Genomic DNA, 23873 nt, shown 5'->3' with positions numbered 1-23873 from the left:
ACTTTTCTTTAGATGAAAAAATCGAGTGGAGCTATCACCTTATTTTATATATATATATATATATATGTCTCCTTTTTTAGGTGAAACTAAATATATCTCTTTAATTGAGATATGCTTGAAAGGATTTTTTCTTCTTCTTTCTCCAAACTTCTCCACCTAAATATATTCTATAACGACATTTTAGGGTGCAAACGTATATGCTGCAATAACCAATTTATCATTAAAAAATTTTCAAAAATAAAGTTGTTGAAACATAAAAGTGAAGAACTCTCTTCTTTAAAGTTTGCTTGATAGAGACTTGAGAGATAAAAATAAGATAAACAAATTTTATAAGAAAAAGTTTGATGCATAAAAAAAGTTATACATAACCCAACTAACTAAACATACGATCAAAAGTAAATTATATTGTAGTATCTATACACGGTAATATTATTCATAGAGATAAATGGTTCTTCTGTCTAATACTCCAATATATATATGTATATTATTAAATAAAAAACTATAATTAACTATAAATTATTTTATATAATACATACAGATTCAATTAAATATTTAAATGTTCTGTAAAAATATTTCTAATTATTATTATTATTATTAGAATTATATAATTATTCATTTTAATATTAATTTTTTGTATATGAATGATAATGAGTATAGAGAAAAAATCTTAAACAGTTTTTGGTATATAGACTAATCAGTCTCATAAAAGTAAGTTCAAAAATCGGGTTAGATTTAAATTTTTTTTTGTCAATGACTTTGTAATTTTTTGAAGTAATTATCAGGATCGAACGAGTATTCACTCATGAGTATATAAATAAAAAAAATGGTACAACTTAGTAGTAGTAGTAATAATGTTTTTTTAGATAATAATAATAATAGCAATGATATATATATTTTTTAGTATTAAATAACAGTGAATAGTAACATTAATTTATGATATTTTTTATATATTTTTTTGGCCTTAAACGTAAAAACACCTTTTTACCCAAAAGCGTCGTGAAAAATCCAAAATACAAACTTGTAATCAACTTTAACTTAATCAATCATAATAAAATATAATTATCAAACTGAAGCATTAACTTATTGTGAAAATCAGAGGTTCTTACCAAATTTTTCAGATTTTGTCTCTTTTTGAGACAGATGTCTTTATTTTTATTTGTCACCACAAATCTATAGTTATAGAAAAAGTTAAAAAAAAACTTGCCAAATTAACGAGATAAGGATAAATTAATCATACACTTTTTGATTTGTGGATATTTAAATTTTTTAAAATTTAAAAATATATTTAAGTTTTTTATTTTTTTAAAATTTAGATATATAATTTTTAAATTTAATTTGTTTAATTTTAAATATTTTTTTATGTGTGTATTTATATCAACCAATTGAGTTTGACAGATCCAAATAAATATAAAAGATCGATAAATTTAATTTTTAAAAAGGTGAAGGACTTAGATAAACATGAGAGATCAATAAATTTAAATTTCAAAAAAATTAAAAATTTAAATATATTTTTAAATTTTAAAAATTTAAATGTCTTACCAAAGAGCTAGTGCTTTTCTCCAAATTAATTGAGTCTAGTAATGTTTGGACTTTGGAGTGTAGCGGTTTTTTCCGCGAAATTAGAGGGTACGTAGGGACAGAGTTTATCGATGCCTATGCATACATCTCAAATTTAATATTCAATTTAATCGTTGTAATAGTATATAAAGTTAAATTCAGTCCCCAATATATATATATATATATATATATATATATATATATATATATATATATATATAGCTAAATTATCGATAACTTTTAATCTCAAATTTAATTATAAATTAAATTCACATTTTTAATATTAATTTTTTTTCCATGCATATTTTACAAGTTTTTGAAAGACTAAAAAAAAGACTTGGACACTTTTAATTTTGCTGGCCTGGCTGGACGATGAAGAAATAAAAGTATGTACAATTGTACATGTGGGGTTCATTATTTATTCTAGTATTGTTGAGTTTATCAGATTACTGTTTACATGTGACTTTAAAAAATACAAAAATATTATATATATATATATATATATATATATATATATACTAAAATTAAAAATTAAATTAATTATTATATATTTATATATAAATATATATTTTATTTTATTTATTTTAATATATTTTTTAATATATATTTTATATTAATAATTAATTTTAATGTACAAAATAAGGACACGCTTAATATAATAGTAATTATTCATATTTTAACCCAAAAACATAAAATCAAAAAAGTCTATTAAAAAAAGTGGCATCTTCTACTTGTCTGATCTCATAAGATCTTTGGATAGGATAAAAAAGTCCAGCCTACTTATTCAAATAAATAATTACCTCCTTAAAATATTTCATATTATCTATATCTCTTCTAGAATGTAAATCTCAATAAACTTTCAATATAAAAATAATCGTTATCCATTAATAAAAATAGAATTATTCCATAAGGTGTTATTTTTCCTATTATGAATATATCTGACACCCAAAATATATTAAAGTCCCAATCTATTAAAAATTTGTCTAAAATTTTTGCTAACTTAAGTATCGAAATAATTTCTTATAGATACCATCCCTCCTCTTCACAAGAAATTAATTCAAACAGTAGCACCTTGACATACGAGCAAGTCGAACACTGTCTTAAAAATCCGAATCTCACACATCTAAATTCAAATAAAACCTAATTTCAGATAACTCTCAAAATAATAATACATATTTGACCCTAATTATTGGCATATTCGTCATCAAGTTAATTATTGCACATGTACTATTTTAGTTGTAATTATTAAAATAATAAAAATAATAATTAAGAACAAAATATTGTACATGTTGAAAAAGTATTGAAACTATATATTAATAATATAGAATATATATTAAAATTGTGTAAAAATAATATATCTCGACTAATTAAAATTTTTTGACTCATAAATGCATATTCTTATGCAAGTTGCGGACGTAGCTATGTACATTATATTAGTTAGTATTTCATGTTTCCAAATTTCCGACATGTTAACTTTGATGTGCAAGTAACTAGGATACTATCTTGGACTCCAGTAATTATTGGTAGACGTTTAGACGCGCTATTAATTTACTAATCTACAAACCAGGTGATGTTAATTAATAACTATAGTAAGTGGATATTAAAATCAGTTATTAAAATTATTTATTAATATTTAATACAAATTTATTATTAGAATATAAAATATATATTAAAAATAAATTAATTTATATATTTAGATATAAATATATAATAATTAAATTTAATATATAAATAATATTTTTAAAAAGATAATTTCAAACAAATAAATAAGTCTATATATAAAATAAAAATGATTAATTTATTGATTATAAATAAAACCTTTATGATTAAACAGATTAACTTGCAGGTTGTGAATTTTTTTTTGTATTTTTTAAAAATTATACTTTTTCATATGTTTTTTGTTTGACATGAATGAAAATCTTGATCGACCAAAAAATTATTTAAGGCTTTCGGCCTAAAGCGACATTTGTTTCTCCAAAAATATATAATTTTTTAGCCTTAAATTAGACTTTTTTATTAAATAAAAAAATAAGACAATTCGTATAATATGTGGAAATGGTCCGAATTTAAAAATTGAAATTCATGGAAAAAAATAAATAAATATGTCAAGGCCCATTGACGCGTATAATCTGCAAGCTTTGTCAGTGGGCCTAAACAAGTAGACGTGACCCATTGACCCGTTTGACCGTCCTGTCTATAACTACTCTGCGTCCTCTTTTATATCTATTGGTTTTGACCAAATCATTTAGAGGAACTGGTCATGTTTTTTATTATTTTATTTATTTTATTTAATATTGATGTACATACATTTATGCTTGAGACTTTGATAATGCATTATACAGATATTTTGCTGAGTTGTCGTATTTATATATTAGATATATTTTAGATATAATACTTATTTAATATTTATCTGACACATTTATATTTTATATCTAATCGTATTTTATTATATATCGATGAATTTTATGATACGAAGAATCGACCACTTCGTTAGTAAAAAGTATACATATATTTTTTGTACTTTAAAATATATTCTCTATGGGTTTATTTTAGTAATACATCTTACATTATATAATTGTTTTGCATAATTTTTTAATATTATATATATTATTAGCCTCCTATGATAATGTTTCCGGATCCGTCCTTCCACACATCCATAATAATAATAAGAGTAAAGGACAAATCCGTCCTTGACCTTTTTTTGCGGACATTTTTATCCCCAAAGATTGGAAAATACATTCATGTCCCTGACCTTTTTAAAATGCGGACAAATTGATCCCTCTGTTGAATGACTCCGTTGGACTCAACGGAAAATGCTGATGTGGCTCCCGTGACGCTGACCTGACCGTTACGGAAGCACATGTGGCATGTAGCTTTTCAAAACATGACATATTAGTCCTCTCACACTAAAACGTGTAGCTTTTTAAAACAAGACAGATTAGTCCTACTATACCAAAACGACGCCGTTTCTAAGCTCTGTTTCTCAGCTCTGTCAAGTCAACTGTGAACAATTCCCATTAACCCCTCTTCGTTTCTTCAATCAAAAATCAAAACCCCTCTTTGTTGTTTGATTGTGCTATTGGGTTAGTGTGGTAGTGAGGGGTAGGAAATGGAAGATATCAAGCATATTGAAAGACTCTATGAACAAAATAGGAAGAACATGTTAATAAATCATGAATTGAAAAGATAAAATAAAGAGGATCTATTTGAATTATTTATTTATGTATTGTTCTTAAGTATATTTACTAACAGCAATCGTCAATTATGTTTCTATCTTTTTGGTAAAGAATTTAACATAAGTAAAAAAAGTTATATACACATTCTCACCAAAATTGTGAATTGCAAGTGCCAACTATGACCCCTGAATGGACGGCAACCACTCCCCCTACTAGATTCTCATACTCTACTTTCTGGAACCCTGCATCAGCAATCATTGATGCAAATTTTTCCTGCAAATTCAACATAGAATAGGATAATTAGGATAATCCCCATATGCAAAATTTCTAGACATGAATATATCAGATTATCAGTGCACAATGCTTAGTATGATAATAGTATAATACATAAACATGCAAGCATAAGCAAATATTCAAAAATTGAAGATAAAGCTCCATGGTAGAAAAACAGATGATAATGCTGAGTTGGATAATTGAGTTTAACATACGAGACAGTTCCAAGATAACTGAGAACGTAGCTTGCTAAAATTAAATCATATGTAACAAAGAAATGTGGAAAATCATCCCATTAGTCTACGATCCATCTACCTACTCAAACCTGGTTCACATCTTTTCCGAACACAAAATACAGGCTCATTGTATACTAAATTTGACCGAAATCGGGCCTGGCCGGGAGGGCCCAGAGCCTTGCGGGAGCTCTGGGGCCCATTGAGGACCCCACGGCGGGCCCCACGGAGACGCCGTCGTCCTTGACGGAAGCATCGTTGTCGGTGCGTATGCGCTTGCCGAGTATGAAGGGAGTGGGAGCGAGCAAGGGCTTGTGGTCGAGCGAAGACATTGCAGAGGTTGAGGAAGGAGAAGAGAGAGAGCCAGCACCGCCGAGTACGGAGACGGAAACGGAGGAGAAACTGGCGGGAGTGGTTCCGGTTCCGGTGGCGGCGATGATTGAGGGCTCAGCCTGGCAGAGGAGCCACTCGATGGTCTGGCCGTCGAAATTGTGGCCGAGCTCCGCCATGGGTCGGAATGCTTCCTTTCTTCCTTCACCCGCTTCACCCTCACACTGCATTCGAAGAATTAGGGCTCAAGGATTTCATAGATTGGGGGTGGAGGAGAAACGACGACGTTTTGATTCCGGGGACTAATACGTCCTCTTTTCAAAAGCTCATCCCACGTGGCAGCCCGTAACGGCCAAATCAGCCCCATGGGAACCACGTCACCGTTTTTTGTCAGGGCAAACGGAGCGACTTTAACGGAGGGGTAAATATGTCTGCTTTTTCGAGGGGTCAGGGACATTAAAGTATTTTTCAATCATCGAGGACGAAAATGTCCGCGGAAAAAAAGGTCAAGGACGAATTTGTTCTTTACTCTAATAATAATAATAATAATAATAATAATAATAATAATAATAATAATAATATAATGTTGACAATTCAACACACTCAATTGAGGCTGCAAAAGAGGAAGGACAAGGAATGTTTGGAGCCTAGTGTCTTTTCCCACTAATTTTTTCCACAAAATAAGAGGTACGCGGTTTATATAGATGCGTGTGCATGCTTCATTGAAATAATTTGCATTCTCTCTTTCTTAGTTCCTTCCTAGATAGAGTGTGTGGACCGGAGTTCATTGTTTTCTCCACTAGTATTGAGTTTACTTACTAAGTTTATTGTTTGCATGTGACATTATTGTGACATGAGTAAATAGATTTGAACCTAGATATTGGCATATTCGTCACCAAATTAAAGTTAATTACTGCAAGTGTACTATATTAATTAGTTGTAATTAAAATAATACTAATAATAATTAAAAACAAAATATTGTACATGTATAAAAAGGTGAAAACTCAGGTACAGTCGATTTCACGTGAAGTTGATACTGAGAGCCGTTAAATAATTTAACTGATTTGACTAAATTTTTATCTAAACGCTCTCACTTGAGTTTTCACCGTATAAAAAAGTATGACTAGTTAATTTATATAAATTGATAAATAGTAGGAAATTAATTTTTTTGTTAGTTAATATTAGTCAATTTTAAATTTATGTTTATAATTTAAGATTTAAAATTAAATGTTTATGATTTAGGATCTAAATTTTAAATAAATAAAATAATTCAAAAAAATTTATTAATATTGACTTAAAAAATTAATTAGCTAGCATTATTCATATCAATTATATTATATATATAAATTAAAATGTATGTTGAAATAAAATACATATAAAAAATACATGAAACAAAATATATACATATACACAAAAATGATATATACATAATGTTTTTGAATATATGTTAAAAAAATCTCTTAAAGATAGGAGGAATTTATTGGTTCATGCATATGTATGTACTAAAAATAATAATTATATTAGGTATGTACTAAATCAGTCACTATATTTTTATATATATAAAGGTAGAAACTGAGCTGCAATCGACTTCACGTGAAGTTAATAGTTGAGAGTCGTTAGATGAAAATTTAGTCAAACCAGTTAAAGCATTTAACGACTATCAACTATCAACTTCACGTGAAGTCGACTACGCCTAAATTTCCACTGTATATTATATAAAATACAAAAGTACAAAAATTGAAAAACTATTGCTACTACTATTACTACTCCTACTGCTACTGCTATTGTTACTATTATTACTATTGCGCCTAGACTGCTCCTACTAATGCTAGTTGCTGCATTTTCACGCTCTTGTTCCTTTTCCTTTTTCTTTCTGAAAAATTTTAAACTTTTCAATGATTTTTATTATTACTGACACTTTTTTTGAACGTGCTACTCTTTTTCTATCTACACTAACAATTTATCCGCACATCTACGCGAGTAAAACAAATAATACTATTATGAAGTAAATATAAATTATATTTAAATGATTAATTGATATGAAAAATAAAATAACACTATTAGTGTATGAAAAAGTAATATAAGTATTATTTTAATTTTTAATATTTAAGTTAAATAACAAAAAATTTAGAACATCATTTATATTTTGACAGTATTATTTATGAATAATAACATAACATAATATTTTATAGCATTACTTTTTTTTATTAGCAATCTTTTCTATTTATTTAAAAAAATTTATATATTTTTTTAAACAATATCAATACTTCTTTATTTTTTACATACACCAAATAATTTACGTATATTATTCTAGTCTTCCTTTGTCTTGCTCGCGCATTGTTGGAAAATATCTTGCTAGTACATTTAACACTCAATTAAATCGCTATAATCATACAGCAAAATTATTGATAATTTTAAATGAATCATTTTCTTTTCAAACTTTGTAAATTGAATTTACATTTTTAATAGGAAAAGTATATGGAATCAAAAGGTTATCAGCCAAAAACTAAACAAAACTACATTAATTTATATTAATTATTAATTTTAAATTCAAAAATTAAAACCTAATTAAGTAAACCTAATTAAAACCTATAAAAATCTTTATCTTCTCTCTCACATTGACCTACCCACCTCCAACAATCACACATAGACCTCTCTCTCTCAGCAATGCTGCTAGAAGCGCCGGCGACTTCCATACTCTCTGCAACGTCCTCAACAAGCGCATCCAAGACAATTGCTTCAACATGAAGTCCACCTTTGACTTCGTCACCGACCGAGACAACGCCCGAAGCGGATTCACGCGCCTTGGTTTCCGTTCCGCAATCTTCACCGTTGACCGTCGCGGTTCCAAGACAACTGCTTTCCGATTTGTTGAAATCAAAAACAAAGGATAGAATTTTTGCTTAAAAAGGAGAAGACCTAGTCGTCTGGTGTTGTTTAATGCTATGCGCGGACGCACCGTAACGAATCCAAGATTTTTGTGCGCTTTCTCTCTCTGGAGTCAAACCTTGACTTTATTTGGTTTTCTCGTCCACATACTTTCAGGCTTCGGCCTTCTTTGAATTTTCTTTAACCCCAATCTATTGGCTGACTTGGGTTATTGTCTCCGGTTCTTTGGTGGCTACGAGGATGATATGAACGAAAGAGATGTCATAATCTACACTGGATAAGGCGGGCAGGCTATGAATTATAAAAAAATATTCATTTAATATAAAAAAAAAATTTAATACTTCACAAAAGAAACATTCTATTATATTTTAGTAAAAAATAATTAAATATTTATAAAATTTAAAAAAATTATGAAATTCTTAAAGAAATAGAGACATTCACATTTGCAATACAAAAAATTTTAAAAAATATATAAAAGAACATCTATTTAGTATAAAAAAAAATATTTTAATATTTAGCAGAAGAAACATCTATATATTAACTCGTAGAAATTTTGGATTCATCCAAAAATATTTGACTAATTTTTGGCTAATACCCTTTTGGTTCCTAGCATTGCTCTTTTTAATATTGTTTCTCCTTAATATTTTTAGTTGGTTGTGATAGCGAGTTATATATTTAGACATATAATTATCCGTATGTCTTTCTTTAATTTATCTAATAATGACGTATAAGTTTTTGAAAGAGAAGAAAAAGATTTGAGACACTTTCAATTTTGGCTGCTGCTAAGCGAGGACGACGAGGAAGATAGAGTGTGTGTAGATCGGAGTTCATTGGTTATTAATTTTCTCCACTAATATTGAGTTTACCAAGATTATTGTTTGCATGTAACATTGTGACCTGAGTAAAAGATTTGAACCTATATATTGGCATATTCGTCACCAAAAGTTAATTACTGCAAGTGTACTATGTTAATTAAAATAATACTAATAATAATTAAGAACAAAATATTGTACAGTATAAAAAAGTACGACTAGTTAATTTATATAAACTGAGAAATAAGTAGGAAATTAATGTTTTTTTAGTTAATGTTAGTCAATTTTAAAATTTATATTTATAATTTATTATTTAAATTTTAAATAAATAAAATAATTTTTAGTGTCCAGGCCGTAAGTATTTGCTACGCACTTGGCTAGTTGAGTATGCTCATTACCTTGAGGCCGGCGATAGGACCGGCATCTTTGGTGGCTTGCCGCTGAGAGTCGTTAAAATAAGGGTAAAAACTCAGGTGAAGTCCATTTTACGTGAAGTTGATATCTGAGAGTCGTTAGATGAAAATTTAGTTAAATCAATCAAATCATCTAATAGCTCTCAGGTATCAACTTCACGTGAAGTCGATTTCACCTGAATTTTCACCTAAAATAAGCAAGCATTGTAATTACCCCATTCGTTACTTGTGTTCTAAGAAATTGCTATGCGGTTTCGCGCATTTTTGCTAAGATCATTGATGAGATTTCTTTAGCAGTGCAAGACCTTTTCTCACTTTTGTGTTCAACAACAATCTTTAGAACGTCATCAACATTAGTGACTTGAAATGGCCAGAGTTTCATGTTATTTTGGACATGAGAGTCACTGAACTTTCTACCAATTAACCTCTTTGAATATGTAAGACAAAAATAAAAATAAAATTAAAACAAACTCAAAATATTAAATACAAAGTTTATATTTAAGAATACATTGTAAGAATTTATTAATTAATGTGTTACAAATATTAAATGTTGCTTCTAATTAAATGTAACTTTTAGGATTTAACTATATATAATCAATTATGCTATATGTACCAAAAAAAAAAAAACTAGCAATTAAATCAGCTACTTAGATATAATATATATAAATTTATAAAAAATATTATTTATATATAAAAATTAGTCACCATGTATTTTGTATATATTAATATAAATTTATGTGTATAAAATATATGTATTTTTTAAAATTATTTTTAATATTTATTTAACATATATTTATATTAAAACAACTAATTTTAATAGTTGATTTTAGATAAGATATAGATGCTTATATATATATATATGAAATAGTCAAATACAGAAGACTATTATAGGTTTATTTTCCAAAACAAAAAAGAAAAAAATAAGACTACCCTCACTATTAAAGAAATAAATATTTGTGTTTGGATTTTGGAATATATTTAACAGGTAGATTTGAGATGAAATATAATTATATTATATTATATTATTAATTTAACAACTAAAATATGTCACATCACACTCTTTTATTAAAATTGAGATGAAATATTTTTTTTAATTAATAAACTTTTTTTTTCCATTTTCTTATATATCTCTCTCCCCTTCTCTATTTCTCTCTATCATTCCCATTCTATATATAACTTATAATTTATATTTTATAGGGTTAAATACAATTTTAGTTCCTAAGGTAGGGGTCGAAAATTTATTTCGTCCCGGGTCTTTTTTTCGCTACAAAATAATCCCAAAGGTTTAACTAAGGTTTAAAATTGTCCTTCGAACGAAAATACTCTTCTCCCTTCTTCCCCAAAATCAACAGAAGCTCAAGCCGAACCAGAACCCACCACCACCATTATCATCATGGACATCATCATCATCATCATCATCATCATCATCAGAACTTCCCCCAAAATCAACTAGAAGTCCAAGCCGAACCAAAACCCACCACCACTACCACCACATTTATCATCATGGTCATCATCATCATCATAAGAAGAACAACAAAATCAACCAGAACCCACCACCACCACCACCATTATCATCATGGTCATCATCAGAAGAACAACAAAACTCAAAACCCACCACCACCATCACCTCAGAAAATTAGAACTCATAAAATCAGAACAACCAAAACTCAGAACCATCAACAAAATTTAAAACTAAAATTCTTCCTCTTTTATTAACAAAACTCAGATACAATTACAATAATAAAAAAATTCTCAAATTCATCTTCAATTACAAGAATAAAAAATTCATAAATATAATTACCAAAACAAACGACGAGACGAGGTGCGACGGCGAGGAAGAGGTGTGGCGAGACGAGGGCGACAAGGCGAGGCGATGACGTCGGCAAGGAGGGGCGGAGGAGTAGAAATGGCTCGCGGCGCGCAACGTCCACCCTCACGGTGAGATCCAGCAACGAGGACTGAATGATGAGGAGCAGGAGCGGCAGCAGTGGCTCTTCCCCTTCCCCTTCCCCTTCCCCTTCCCTTCCCTTTCTTCTCCCTGAACCAAAACCCAACCCCCCTCCAGCTGATACTCTCTCCCATTTCCTTTAACCCGTGTTTCTTTTCTTTTAAAAAAAAAATTGTTAATGGTATTTTCGGACTAAAAATAAAAAATTTGGTAAAAAAAACGATTTTAAAACAAACTGAAAAATTTAGGACCATTTTTTAGTGAAAAAAAATTGGGGACGAAAAAAATTTTCAGCCCCTACCTTAGGGACCAAAATCATACTTAACCCTATTTTATATTACTAATTTGATAAACTAAAATATGTCACGAGATATTCTTTCATTACAATTAAAATAATTTTTTTCTCCAAATTTAACAAACTCTATATCTCTCTCCTTCTTCTTTTTTATTTTTCTCTCATTTTCTGTCTCTCTTTTCATTTATGTTTTACCAAAAATAAAATTAATAAAATAATAAAATTCAAATAAATTAATAAAATTATAAAAAATAAATTAAATTTATAATTAAATATAATTATAAAATATTTTATAATATTAAAAAATATTTCATAATATTATTCACATAAAAAAATATATTATTATATACATATTTTTAATTTTTTTATTTAATTTTATAATTTTATTACTTATCTTTTTAATTTATATTTTCACTTCTCTTCTTTTATATATTTATTACATATAATTTAAAAAAATACTAATGTAATAATCAGATCAAGATTCAATTGTTTCAAAAAATAATAATTTTAAATTAATTTTATAACTATCAATATAAATTTTTTACACTAATATCTAATTATATTTTTATATATAAAGAGAGAGATTTTTTTTTTTAAAATAATAAATATAAAAATTAATTATTTTTATTTGTGCAACAGACTTAACACCTAATCAAATGTAAAAGTATAAACATTAAATTCTTTCAAGTTTTAGATAATGAATATTAAAATTAATTTTTAGTAAAAAATTAAGCTCTTTCACATGAAAATAATAACTAAAAAATTTATTTATTTGATTTTTTTATTTATGGAGATCCCGATCTTTTTAATCGACAGAAACTTTTATCTCTTATGATTTTTTTATAAGAATAGTTTGATTCAATAAATATTTTCTGCCATAATATATAATATCGGGATAAAGCTTACATCATTTCTAAAGATTTATATTTTCATAATATTATTACAGATAATAAAAACAGTAATTTATCTTAAATTTTTAAATATATTATACTAATTTATATTTTATTATATTAGAATAATTTGACATTTTAAAGTTAGGTTTGAGTAGATAATAGCAATCAAATGAAAAATTAATTATATTTCTTTCTATATACGTATCTTTTTCCTTAAATAATAGAAAATACTTGCAGTAAATTTAAAATATATATCATTGTTAATTTATTATGCAATTCTCCCTCCACTCCCCAGATGGTAAAGAGAACGCAGTGCCACATAATTAACATCTTGAAGTTTTTGTAGTCATTTCAAGCTCATCTTCAGGTATGCCTCTACTCCATGAGTTATGCATTTGTTTCGTTGTTATTTGGTTCTTGAATTTTTTTGGAGTTTTCTTTTGAAATCAGAATCTAATTTAAATTGTTGTTGAATTTATAATAGTTTCTTATTTTGATTATTGGAATTAACTTTAACGTTAGTATAATTCGAACTTTCTGATGATTTGCATGAGTTACATTATTTCTATAACTTATCTCATGAGTTGCATTTTTTTTATTAGTCTAATTCGAACTTTCTGTTGTGTTGCCCATCTCTACACCATTTCTATTAAAAAATTTTAGAAAAGTTTTCAAATAGAAATTTCATGAAACTTTTCAAATAAAAAAATTTGTTAAGTTGTTGAGTTAATAATTGTTTCTTTTTTTTATTATTTTAACTTTTTCAAGTTTTTTATTGATGTCGTATTTTTTCATATTTATATTAGAATATGATTTTTTTGTTTATTTATAATTTTATATATTATTTTATTTTAATTTGTTTATTTGTGTAGTTTTTGTTAGTAGATTTGTTATTTAAATTATTTTTTTATCAGTAGATGTAAGTTTATTTGTTATAATTTTTTAGTGTGAGTACATAAGGAGTACATAGTATATAAAAAGTAATAATTCAACAAATATTTTTTAATTTTTCTCATTTTGAAGAGAATGAAAATTTTTTTAAAAAATATTTATTGAGTTATTACACTTTATATACTATGTACTCCTACTAAAAAATTACAACAAGTAAACTTACATTTATTGTTGATAAAAAAATAATTTAAGTGATTTGATACTGTTAATTATTATATTTGAATAAACTTTAAATATAATTTTATAGTTTCATAGCACTATGGATTTTTTTCATTATCCATCTACAATGTTCTGAGAACTTATGCTGCCGAAAGTGATTACGAGACGAAATCAAAATCTTAATAAATTTTTTATATGTAAGTATAAATTCTTTGTTCTAGAAAGGTGATTTTTTTGAAAAAAAATATTATTTATGTTATAATTATATTATTTAACTATATATTATTATTAATTTATTATGCAATTCTCCCTCCACTCCCCAAATTGCAAAGAAAAGGCAGTGTCACACAGTTAACATCTTCTTGAAGTTCTTGTAGTCATCTCAAGCTCATCCTCAGGTAGGCTTCTACTTCATGAGTTATGCATTTGTTTTGTTGTTGTTTGGTTTTTGAATTTTTTTTGGAGTCAGAGTCTAATTTAAATTGTTATTAAATTTATAATTATTTCTTATTTTGATTATTAGAATCAGTTTTAATGTTAGTATAATTCGAGCTTTCTGATGATTTGCATGAGTTGCATTATTTCCATGACTTATTCCTTAAGTTTCATTTTTTCAATTAGTCTAATTCAAAATTTTTGTTGTGTTGTCAATCTCTACACAATTTTCATTAAAAAATTTTAGAAAAGTTTTCAAATGGAAATTTCATAAAAATTTTCAAATAAAAAAAATTGTTAAGTTGTTGAGTTAATAATTGTTTTTTATCTTTGATTATTTTAACTTATTCAAGTTTTTTGTTGATGTCGTATTTTTTCAGATTTATATTAGAATATAATTTGTTTTGTTTATTTAAAATTTTATATATTATTTTATTTTATTTTAATTTGTTTATTTGTGTAGTTTTTGTTAATAAATTTATTACTTAGTTATCAATAATAGATGTAAGTTTATTTGTCAATTTTTTAATAGGAGTACATAAGAAGTACATAGTATATAAAGTGTAATAAATTAACAAATATTTTTTAGTTCTTCTCAATTTAAAGAGAATAAAAAATTTCTTAAAAAATATTTATTGAGTTATTATATTTTATATATTATGTACTCCCACTACAAAATTACAACAAGTAAATTTATATCTATTGTTGATAAAAAAATAATAATTTAGGTGATTTGATACAGTTAATTATTATATTTGAATCAACTTTAAGTATAATTTTGTAGTTTCATAGCACTATGAATTTCTTTCATTATCCATCTATGATGTACTGAAACTTATGCTGCAGAAGCGATTACGAGAAAAAATCAAATTCTTAATAAATTTTCTGTATGTAAGTATAAATTCTTTGCTTTAGAAAGGTGATTTTTTTAAAAAAATATTATTTATGTTATAATTATATTATTTAACATTTTTTTTAAGTGTCATGTATGCAACATGCATTGATAGGTGTTGTGAAAGCTAGAATCAATATTTAGAGATTACAACAACAATTCCACTGCCAAAATGCACTCGGTTCCAAATCTCATTTAAAGTTGAGACTTTTAATCATTTAAATTATTCTTTTAATTAGCCTTTTATTACATTAATTTAAAAAAAATTGAAACAAACACATATAATGTTTTTATTTTATTTTCAGCCTCAGCTTAAAATTGGGCTTTCAGGAATGCTATTACTATATGATGAAGGGATGACCAATAAGATAATTGTTAAGGGAAACTTTCCAATACATATACAAGTATGGGCCAGTTTATGACTTACTCAAAATCTATGCTGACTACCACACTTATTACCAGTATTTGGGTTGAGTTGGACCTAATGAGAGACTCCAAAGTACCATGCGGGTCTTCATTACAGGTTACAACACAGATGAGGAAACCTTCAACTACTTTAATAGTTCAGAGTTCAGACACTGACTTTGATTAAAATGAGTTTGGAGCTGTAAAACTTGTTTTTTTTGGTCAGATCCAGGCCAAAAGGGCCCAGACCCAAAAAATTCCAATCCCAGCCTAATAAGAAATCAACCCTGCGCCTAAGTTAGTCGAGAGTGGAGCTCCCTCCTTGCAGCAGCTTTCTCCTAGCAACTTCCAGTCACATGAATAAATGGAAATTGTGCATAGTATCAAAGCTCTTTGTGCTCGCCGGCAAGAACTTGAAGAACCCTCGTCAGTGTAGCAGAAACCCGTCGCCCATCATTGAAGCTGAACCTTAAAGATGAAGCCTACAACAGAGCTTTTCCTTCCGAAGCCACAGCAAGGACGTCTCCGTGAACACCCTCCAGCACTCAGCAGCTCAAGTTGCGATCTCGATAGGTTGCCGAAGCTGTAACCGCAGCTGACCCACATCAGGAACACCAATCTTCGTGGCCACATTACCTTGGGATGCATGCGGACCCACTGCCACAGATCAGACAGAATCGAAGATGGATTGTGACTCAATGAAACTCAGCCTTCTTCCCTTAATGCTACCGATCTATCAAGTCTTCTCTCACTCTTTGGAACAGCGTCAGAACACCCAAATTCAAACAAGGAAGGTAATGAACCAGCAAACATGCTGTATCACCGTCTCCCCAGGATGGAAGTCCCAAAATGCATAACCAAATTACCCTCAAACTTTCAACCTACAAACAAAATAAATTCCTTTCTGATTCAATTGATTCACAGCCAATCCAAAACAAATTACATGCTCATGATCTGTTTGCCATTTGCAGTGACATGTCGTTCTCTCTTTTCAAAATGTTCGCCATGGTTTGCGGCTTGCACCCAATCCTGTTGAAGAGAACCGCCGGCTGAAAGCTTGGCTACTTCATGCGCTAAGGCATTCCCGTCTCTAGGAACTCAGGTAAACCCACAATTTGAGATATGTCGTGCTAAATCCAAAATGTCATCCAAAATAACTTGAATTTCTGCAATTGATGCCTTTGATTTTAGAGCTTGGATGAGAATCAAACTGTCAGATTCCAAAATAATTCTTTCCAATTGAAAGTTCCTTGCTATTATTAGTGCTTCTCTAACCGCTAAGGCTTCCGCAGCTAAAGGCAAGGTGGCCGCTATTTTAGAGTTTGAGGCTGTGAGAAGATTTTCAGCGTGATCTATGAATAATACTGCTGCTGAGAGCTGTAAAACTTGGTTCGATTGTTCACATTTTTGTCACTTTATTTGGGCCGGAGGTGAACAACTATTCGGCCAATAAAGTACTACTCCCAAATCCCAATTTGGAACCACCCGAAAGTCCACCCAAAACTCCAAAGTAGAAAGAAAAACCTTGTGTTAGAGGCTTGGTTGAGTGGTATGTCATGTGTTTCCTTGACAATTATACCCGGGTTCAAGTTTTAACTTTTATTGGAGGCAAACTCCAATATAATTCTTCATAAATATCAAATTTAAAAAGAATTAAAAGATTAATAATGACGATTATTATTATTATCGTTTTCAGAGTACATATTAAAAAATTAAAATTAAAAAGTAGGTTCTGAGTAAATAATAATTTTTTTTTTATTTTATTTAAAAAAATCCTATAACTCAACAAATTCTTCTACTTATTAAATAAAATTGTCCTAGAAATTAAATATTTTATTTTCTTCTGTTTTCTTTTTCTAAATAGCTATCTAAAATTATATAATATCAATAAACAAGCTTACTTTTTAAGTAATTATTGTTGAACAAGTGATTTGGTTACCCAGTTGTATGACCTTGTCAATTACCGGTTTGGTTCTGAAACATATTTGGTTCTGAAACATATCAGACACGGTGGAGAACTGGAGATGGTAGCGCGAAGAGAGGTCATACGGTGGACACCGTGAAGACTTGTGCCGTTACTCTTGCGGCGGCGTCTGTGTGGTCACGGTGGCTATTTATGGTGTGGGTAATGGGTTGGCAGTGTGGTAACCAAGAACGAAGAACTTGTTGGCTATGGTGTCTCAGTTTCAGCAATCATCGTGTGTTATTGCTACAAATTACCAAAAGTTTAAATCTTTTGAAATACCCAAATGCTTGTTCTTCCTCAATTTTCTCAAACATTTTTGTTCTTCACCTGCACTTGCCTTCGAAGAACCTTGTGTTAAGATTGATCCTAGCTTCAATTCGGACTCTTTCTATGCTTCTCTTATTGATAATTCAACACACAGGAACCAATTGAATCAGATACATTGCCAGTTATATGTCTCGGGGTTGCAGCATAAGGGGTTTCTCATGACAAAACTTGTTAATGGAAGTTCAAATATTGGAGAAGTTTGTTATGCACGCAAGGTGTTCGATGAATTTTGCCATCCGGATGTGTTTATGTGGAATGCTATTATTAGGAGTTATTCGAGAAGCAACATGTTTAGGGAGAGCCTTGAAATGTATAGCCGGATGAGATCGGCAGGGGTGCATCCAGATTGCTACACTTTTCCTTATGTGCTCAAAGCTTGTACTGAGTTATCGGATTTCGGTTTGAGCCGGTTAGTTCATGGTCAGGTGTTCAGATATGGGTTTGTTTTGGATGTGTTTGTGCAGAATGGCCTTTTGGCGTTGTATGCTAAATGTGGTCAAATTGGTAATGCAAGAGTAGTGTTTAATAGGTTGTGTGATAGAACTATTGTTTCATGGACTTCGATCATTTCTGGATATGCGCAGAATGGGGAAGCTATGGAAGCTTTGAGATTGTTTGATCAAATGAGAAAAACCGATGTGAAACCAGATTGGATTGCTCTGGTAAGCATTCTGAGGGCTTATACTGATGTGGATGACCTGGAGCAAGGAAGATCTCTTCATGGTTGTGTCATCAAAATGGGTCTTGAAGATGAGCCCGATTTGCATATTTCGCTTATAGCATTGTATGCAAAATGTGGTCAGGTGACAATTGCAAGATCTTTTTTTGATCAAATGGAGACGAATAATGTGATTATGTGGAATGCAATGATATCTGGTTATGCAAAAAATGGTCATGCCGAGGAAGCAGTACAATTATTTCACGACATGATCAGAAGAAATATACGACCAGATTCTGTCACTGTTAGATCTGCAGTCTTAGCTTGTGCACAAGTTGGTTCCGTTGAATTAGCACAATGGATGGATGACTATGTTACTGCGAGTAAATATAGAACTGACATCTTTGTTAACACCACCCTCATAGACATGTATGCAAAATGTGGAAGTGTAGAATTTGCTCGCAGGGTATTCGATCGTACATCTGAAAAGGATGTTGTTGTCTGGAGTGCAATGATTATGGGATATGGATTACACGGTCAAGGCTGGGAAGCGATTTGTCTTTACCAAGCAATGAAACAAGCAGGGGTTTGTCCAAATGATGTCACCTTTATCGGGCTTCTCACAGCATGCAATCATTCTGGCCTTGTAAAACAGGGTTGGGAGCTGTTCCATTGCATGAGAGACTTCGGAATTGAGCCTCGCAATGAGCATTATTCATGTGTGGTTGACCTCTTGGGGCGCGCAGGTTATCTAGACAGAGCTTTTGCTTTTGTCATGACAATGCCAATTGAACCTGGTGTGAGTGTTTGGGGAGCACTTCTGAGTGCATGCAAGATCCATCGCCATGTAATGATGGGAGAATATGCAGCAAACAAGCTATTCTCATTGGATCCTTATAACACAGGACACTATGTACAACTCTCTAATCTTTATGCTTCCTCGCGTATGTGGGATTGCGTTGCACGTGTTCGTGTTCTTATGAAGGAAAAAGGGTTAAATAAAGACCTTGGATTCAGTTTAATTGAAATCAATGGGAAACTGCAGGCATTTCATGTAGGCGACAAGTCGCATCCAAGGACCGAGGAAATCTTCAATGAGCTTCAGAGATTGGAGAAAAGGTTGAACGAGATTGGGTTTGTCCCTCATACAGATTCTGTTCTGCATGATCTGAATTATGAAGAGAAGGAGGAGAATCTTTGTGTTCATAGTGAGAGGATTGCAATTGCTTATGGGCTAATTAGTACTGCTCCTGGAACGACGCTTAGAATCATAAAGAATCTTAGAGCATGTATAAACTGTCATGCAGCAATAAAGCTTATATCAAAGCTTGTTCAAAGAGAGATCATTGTAAGGGATTCAAATAGGTTTCATCATTTTAAGGATGGTTTGTGTTCATGTGGAGACTATTGGTGAGAGAGATGAAGTGATTTATGAATGGCTCAACCTCAAGACACCATAGAGAAGATAAAGAGAAAGAGAACGTAACATCAGGACCCATTTGGATCTTCTCTTCTTTGATCTCTAAAAGACACCATTTTTGGGATTTTTTTAACTCATTTCTCTTCATTCACCATTTTTTATCTGTGTATTTTAATTGTTCCGTTTATTTTAATATTGTTATCTGTATATTCTAGTTTTTTTCTTGTGTTACTTACTTCATTTCTAGGGTTTTCATTTCTAAGGTTTGATTCATGATATTTGTGGTGTGTTGCTAAGATGTGGTTGTCAAATACTCAAATTGTGTAGTCTATTTATTGGCAAAATCTGTCCATGAATGAAACAAATACGAGAGGAAAAAGAATTTATCGATATATATCAAATGAATTGATCTATATGACTCTGAATGTTATTTTCTTGCTAAATTGATCAAGATAATGGGGAGTGGGTTTGGGGATAGTCACCTAATCCTATGGAATGGAATAAAATTTGGAAGTTGTGGTATTTTATCTGTAAGGGGTATTTGCTATTTAGAAATTCTATGATAATTCAGTATGTAACATAGAGGAGGGAATTCTGTTGGCACTCTAGAACAGCAGAAGTATGTCTTTACACTGGAACATATGATGCACTTTTTTATGTTTATGATTTGTTCCCTTTATGTTGACCTAGACATTTTGCTTTTCAAAAACAATAATAAAATATATTGATTCTGTGCATATGTGTTTACCATGGAATTAAAGGTTTGGTGTTAATTTTTATGAAAACATCACATCACTTAAATTTTTTACTTTCTTTTGTTCTGGTACTGGACAAAAAATCTGTGTTGTATTACAAATATTTGGATGAACATTTAAAGAAATATAGTTTTAGTTTCTGACCTTATAACCATGTATTTCTGAACTATTTGTTTACATTAGATTATTGCAATGTTTGAAGCTTTTATTGATATCAGTTCTCAAGTTTTAATTTGTTAATATGAATGTATCTTTTATTGCAGGTTTGTTGTACGTTTTCAGAATTCTAAAGTAGTAATTGTTTTCAGGCTTCAAGGCATAAAATTCTGACATGGATTCAGAACCCAAGTGATCCCTTTGTCTTTTTCGGCTTTCTCTTCTATGTTTAGTTGGGAACATCTCATACTCTTTTGTTTGAAGCAGAGACCCTTATTATGTGCCTAGTTATGAGTGACTTATGGCGTTCCCCGCCAGTGGACTATATGACAAAGATATCCAAATCCCTGACTCGTACCATTTTAAATCTCCTCCTAGTTCACATACTCATGAGCCAACTGAGTGAGTGCATCATAATAATCTATTTTATTTAAATATATTAATATTAATTAGTCAATTTGTTTTTTTATACATCCTTTTTCTGTAATTGTTTTGTGCTACAGAGCCGAGAATCTATTTTCTTTGAAACAGACGCATCCTTATCATGTATTGGCAATGGATCATTATAATAAAAGCATAGATAATAAGGCTTTTAATCTATTGATTTTCTCAAAGTACATTACTTTTATTCGAATTTTTTTTAGTTAGATATTTGTTTTTTAGGAAGAGGAGTACAAGATTTCAAGTTTGGTCAGTATGGGCAAAACCAGGATAATGTGCTTCGGTGATCTTGGTTTTCTTCGCCACCTCTTTTGAAAGGCTGTGCCTAAAATTGCCCATTCGACAGCCGAGCCTAGAATTTTCTATGCTCGAGTTCATGAGTTTGAGGAAATTCATATACCATTTTGTGACTTTTATAGCGATTCTATTGATAACTCAGGTATTCTCATGTGAATGTATATATATAGAATTTTTTTTGTTTAAATTATTTAAAGAACCTTTCACTTGATGTTTGCTAGAGAGCTGTGAGATTTGCAGTCTCAAGAATTATAATGAATTCTGGAAGAAAGCAAAAGAATTAAAGGATAAAGAAGCAGATAAAGCAAAGGCAATTCATAACTATGGATATTTTCTCCATCCAATTAATTTTAGTAGCATGTACCAATCTTCCCATGGAGACAAATAAATGTAGGCAACAACTGCTTTTTATTATTTGTCTTGTTTTTTTGAACTTTATATTTATTTATTTATTTATTTTATTCTCTTTGGAACTCTCCAACAATGACACAAATATTATTAGGAAGCTCTTTCTAACCTTGTGTGGGGCCAATTTGTTATGTATGTCAGATAAACTTAGTAAATATTTTATTGTTTTTTTATTTTTTTCATTTGTGTCCTGTTATGGTTTTTATTTTATTGTCTAATTCTTATTCTTGAAACTGTAGGATGAACAGTGAATCGGATGGAAGGTGAAAGAGATCTAGGATGCCTGGTCCAGTAGTCCCTAGAAAAGTATGAAAGACATTACAACAATGATATGTTTGGTAGTAACAATTCTAAAAAATACTTTGTATTAAGTATCTTATACACTTTTTACTATAATAATGATAGGTTTAGATAGTTATAGGTGGTTTTAAATTGTGATTACAGTTTGTCACGGAGAGAAAGAAAATGCAGCTGATGTTGTCACATGAATTCAATTGGAATGGTGTTTATGGTGATGGAATTCTTTGAAATTTGTTTTTTTCTTGGTTGGTTGTTTGAATTTCTATGAGGCTTTGGATTTTGGTGATGGGTTCAATGGTTTGAATTAACTGTTAGAATTTGAAATCCAATACTTACACGGAGATTGTTTGAAACAATGCACATTGACTAAGGAATACTCAGCATGCTCCTAAAGCTAATTCAACCAGTTATTCTTGGAATAAGAAAATAGAAAAGGTGATAGACAAATTGACAACCACCAAAATATACTTGAGTTGTCAAAGATAAAAGTTTAAAATAATCTTGTCTTTGAAGGTTTTTAAAGTAATTGACAGTTAATAATTTGTCATAGATTTTGTTGAATACTATTATATTTGATGTTATAATGTCTATATGTTTTCATCTAATTAAGTTAAATTCATTACAAGTCTAAAAATGTATAGAAACAGAGAGATGGCAGCTCCACCTGCTAGGGAACGTGCCCTTTACGATTACCTCATCAAGCTCCTTCTTATTGGCGATAGCGGTTTTTTCCTTCTTTCCCTTTTCCCTAATTATTCTTGTTATAATTATAGTTAATTATTATTATCTCAACATGTTGTGTTTACATAACTTGATTTTTGTTTAGGTGGATTATTTGGGTTCTCGTTTACTTTCCAGATCTTGTGCACTATATCAAATTATATAGAGGGAAATTATAACTTGGGATTTTACAATGGTTGATGTGGCAATGAGGTTGAAGAAGATGTTGGAGAAGTACTTTGATTCTCTACTTAGCTAGGCCTAGAATTAAAGTATATAGCTGAGTAGCAGGCATTTGAAGTTGTGCAAGTTACATTAAGTGGGAATGAATGTGTATTTTTTGTCCCTTTGTATTTCCCAACTTCAAAAGTTTATGGTTTGACTTTTAAGATAGTATTTGAAATATTAGTTGTTGGACTTTGTCTTGAGTTTATTTCAATTTTCTTCTTTTCTTGTACCCTGTCTACTAAGAAAAATATCTAACTTGTCTAGATTCAGATATAGATTATTAGAAACATTTTCATATCTTGTTTCCAAATGTTCTGTTCCTCCCCCCCCCCCCCCCCCTTTTGTTGGTTGGCTTTAGAATCTTGAGATGCATAACTCTAAGAAGGAAAAAATGCCATGCCATGCCATCTCAAACTCAAAGGCACATGACATGCACATGCTAATGCTACTTCAGTTTGGATGTCTATTTGAAATGACACGTGGCTTCGTAGTTTGGTGGTGAAGGATTATTATTATACTTTTGCTAAGATGTTCAG

At 29.9% G+C, this 23873-nt stretch overlaps 1 protein-coding gene across 8 annotated transcripts; it reads left to right on the top strand.

Annotated features, from left to right (window-relative positions):
* The first annotated feature begins 14251 nt into the window (after positions 1–14251).
* LOC112744860 (pentatricopeptide repeat-containing protein At3g12770-like) lies at positions 14252–22619 on the top strand. Of its 8 annotated transcripts, XM_072234123.1 has the most exons (8): positions 14252–14327; positions 15562–16455; positions 16633–16763; positions 16954–17210; positions 17667–21345; positions 21607–21823; positions 21903–22071; positions 22329–22619. In XM_072234123.1, exon 5 carries the CDS (start codon positions 17834–17836, stop codon positions 20024–20026), a length of 2193 nt encoding a protein of 730 aa, XP_072090224.1. In that variant the 5' UTR covers positions 14252–14327; positions 15562–16455; positions 16633–16763; positions 16954–17210; positions 17667–17833; the 3' UTR covers positions 20027–21345; positions 21607–21823; positions 21903–22071; positions 22329–22619. The 8 variants fall into 8 exon arrangements, with proteins under 8 accessions (XP_072090224.1, XP_072090221.1, XP_072090223.1 ...); XM_072234125.1 differs by lacking the exons at positions 14252–14327; positions 16954–17210 and having other exon boundaries at positions 15842–16455; positions 17667–20094; positions 21051–21345; XM_072234126.1 differs by lacking the exons at positions 14252–14327; positions 16954–17210 and having other exon boundaries at positions 15842–16455; positions 17667–20094; positions 21051–21345; positions 21588–21823.
* Positions 22620–23873: the final 1254 nt, after the last annotated feature.

This window comes from Arachis hypogaea, chromosome 4, assembly GCF_003086295.3.
Source record: "Arachis hypogaea cultivar Tifrunner chromosome 4, arahy.Tifrunner.gnm2.J5K5, whole genome shotgun sequence".
NCBI lineage: Eukaryota > Viridiplantae > Streptophyta > Magnoliopsida > Fabales > Fabaceae > Arachis > Arachis hypogaea.
Note: the sequence above shows the minus strand (reverse complement) of the source record. Positions and strands in the feature narration are given on the sequence as shown.

Excerpts from the sequence above, each read along its gene's own strand:
- LOC112744860 (XM_072234123.1), top strand. The coding sequence starts at position 17,834 with ATGGTGTCTCAGTTTCAGCAATCATCGTGTGTTATTGCTACAAATTAC.